Below are 2,455 nucleotides of genomic sequence, written 5' to 3' on the forward strand. Positions count from 1 at the left end.
AACCTACCCCCCACCCCCTGGTCAGTGATAATTTGTCGGGGAATTTCTTTTATTAAAAGATAATAAAATTTTGTGTTAATTATGTGATTCTTTCGCAATAGAATACAACACCTCGCACATACGGTAGCACTGCTCGCACTAAACAGTTTTTAATCCCAACCATTTTGACAGCTTATTAAGGCATGCAACAGGGGAGTCTAAGTGGGGGGGGGTCCATTATGTGGGGGGTCCACTAAGTGAGGGAGTCCAGAGGTTCCTGACGGGGGATCCCTTTCCCCCTGGATCCCCGCTCACAAAATAAGGTGATATCATGGTGATATGATGTGATTTTTTTTTTCACTTTTAAGGGGATGTTTCCCTTGTCCTCTTCTATATATGCCACTGTATTTGACTGAAGAAGGTTTTAGCGTAAAAGTGTTAATGTGTACAGTTCTATACCTCATGCAGGCAACTGCTCAGCTGAGAGTGTCGCATTTAATACCCATCAGCCATTACAATAGGCCGCTGTCAAAGGTAGCTCAGGGTATCCTTCAAAACAGCCCAAGAGGTAAGTATAATATTAAAAGTAAAGGTAGTCCTGTATTCATTAGTTGAAATTAGGGGTAATGAACTGTTAGCCTTTTGCTCTAAGCCTGGGCATTGTGTGGTAGAATGGCCAGTTCTTTCCAAGCCGCCTTTTTAATCCCCAATTAGTGAGTACTCATTTATCCTCCTGGGTGGAGAGAGACAAACATAATTAAAGTGTCTTGTCCAAGAACACTGCGAAACGCAGTGAAGGTTCAAACCCCCGACCTTGACGTTGAGAGACCGAAACACAAACACTGAGCTAACTGCTCCCACAGAATATAATACTACTATGGCTTTACCTTGTCATTCGGATCCGCCTTTCTTGCTTCAATTACCTTTTCCGTAACATCCATAAAAAAGTCAATAGCAGTCTGATCCATTATACGAAAACCAAGGTATTCAAAAACCTTGTAAAGTCTGGGAGATATTGCTATCATATAATACAAAATAGACAAACACTAAGTTTAAAACACCACTCAACATATTGAGCAAATAGTCAAGTCACTATTGAAACGTTTTTTTAATATTACTGAATCTTCTACATGCTGTATTTGAAATGTTATCAACTGTTTCCAGCAATTTAATATTATTTAAACATGGATAGTTGATCACTCAATCAAGTATGGTGAGGATTATGATAATTTTATTATTATCAACATGAGGAACATCATAGTTGTCCAAAGTTGGAATTCCCTTCCAGGAGATCTGGTAAAGTGAGGTTTCCATTTAATTATACTTTGGTGCGCATGTTGACACCATCTCACTTCCGTCAGAAAACCAGTGGCGTATCTAGAGTCTTGAAATTGGGGAGCTGATGGGGTGCGAAGGTGAAGTTGTGAAGGGGAGCTCTATGATCAGTTGAAGGGGCGCTAAGTCGCAAAATAAGGTGATTTTAGGCGATTTTTAAATGCTTGACCGTGATTTCTTGTGGGGGGGGGAGAGTAATTTTTGGGGAGTGCCCCCTCCCCGCACCCCCTAGATACACCACTGCAGACAACTGATAATAAACTAGTAAAAATAAATTTGCAGGAGATGGGTTATTTTCCGGGATATTCTTACTTGCTTGCGGGAGACCGTCCTGATTTCTGGGAGACTCTATGAACTTGCAAGCGTCTTGCGAACCCTGACATCAACTAAAAGCTAAACCAGTATTTGAATGAAATATAAAAGAATATTTTACTTAAGATGATCATTAGCCATTTCTTCCCCTGTCTCAGCATAATCTCAATGTATTTGAAGAAAGCATTATCAGGATTTTCTTGCGAGTTAACATCCAGACCAAAATTGGTGGCTGCAACAACGTCTAACATCAGAGCATTGTATAGCCTAAAATATCAAAGAGATATTAACATAATGTTAAGTAAAGTTAAATAATTAATTAGAATTGGGCCCCGGTGACATGTGATTGGCATTGACAAGACTTGGTCAATATACCAGAACTCAACTCCTTGCCTTAATTTGATAATTGATAGTAACTAACAAAATGGTTAGGAACATCTCACCAGCGGATTTTAGTAATGAATTGAACCTTTTTTGTGAAGGAGGTAAATTTATGTTTTCTCAACAAATCTTATTCATAATGAATCATACAAAACAAATTGGAAGTAATATTCAAAATTAATACATTTAATTTACATATTATTAGAAATAAGAGTTAATTACATTTTAACATTGATGGTGGCCTTATCCTCAGATGCAGTACAAAGTTTCTTGATCAGTGCTCTACAAGCTCCATTTAGCAATGGGACCATCTAAAATACACAAAGTATGTATCATAATAAATTATTATTATTTAAATATAATATTAAAATATAATATATAAATTTGTAAATTGAAATGAGTAGAAGAATGCTTTTATATTTCTTTATCAACTTAATATATATATATA

At 37.0% G+C, this 2,455-nt stretch overlaps 1 protein-coding gene across 1 annotated transcript in view; it reads right to left on the reverse strand.

Moving 5' to 3' along the window:
* LOC117108958 (cytochrome P450 3A24-like) overlaps positions 1-2,455 on the reverse strand; it is a gene marked incomplete at its 5' end in the record, with an annotated part of 8,296 nt that overhangs the window by 4,190 nt on the left and 1,651 nt on the right. Inside the window, 3 exon segments of the mRNA XM_033251154.1 lie at positions 867-997; positions 1,748-1,893; positions 2,230-2,318. Coding sequence (XP_033107045.1) covers positions 867-997; positions 1,748-1,893; positions 2,230-2,318 — 366 coding nt within the window.

This window comes from Anneissia japonica, unplaced genomic scaffold (assembly GCF_011630105.1).
Source record: "Anneissia japonica isolate Jap-2015-1 unplaced genomic scaffold, ASM1163010v1 scaffold987_len1640505_cov201, whole genome shotgun sequence".
NCBI classification, from domain to species: domain Eukaryota; kingdom Metazoa; phylum Echinodermata; class Crinoidea; order Comatulida; family Comatulidae; genus Anneissia; species Anneissia japonica.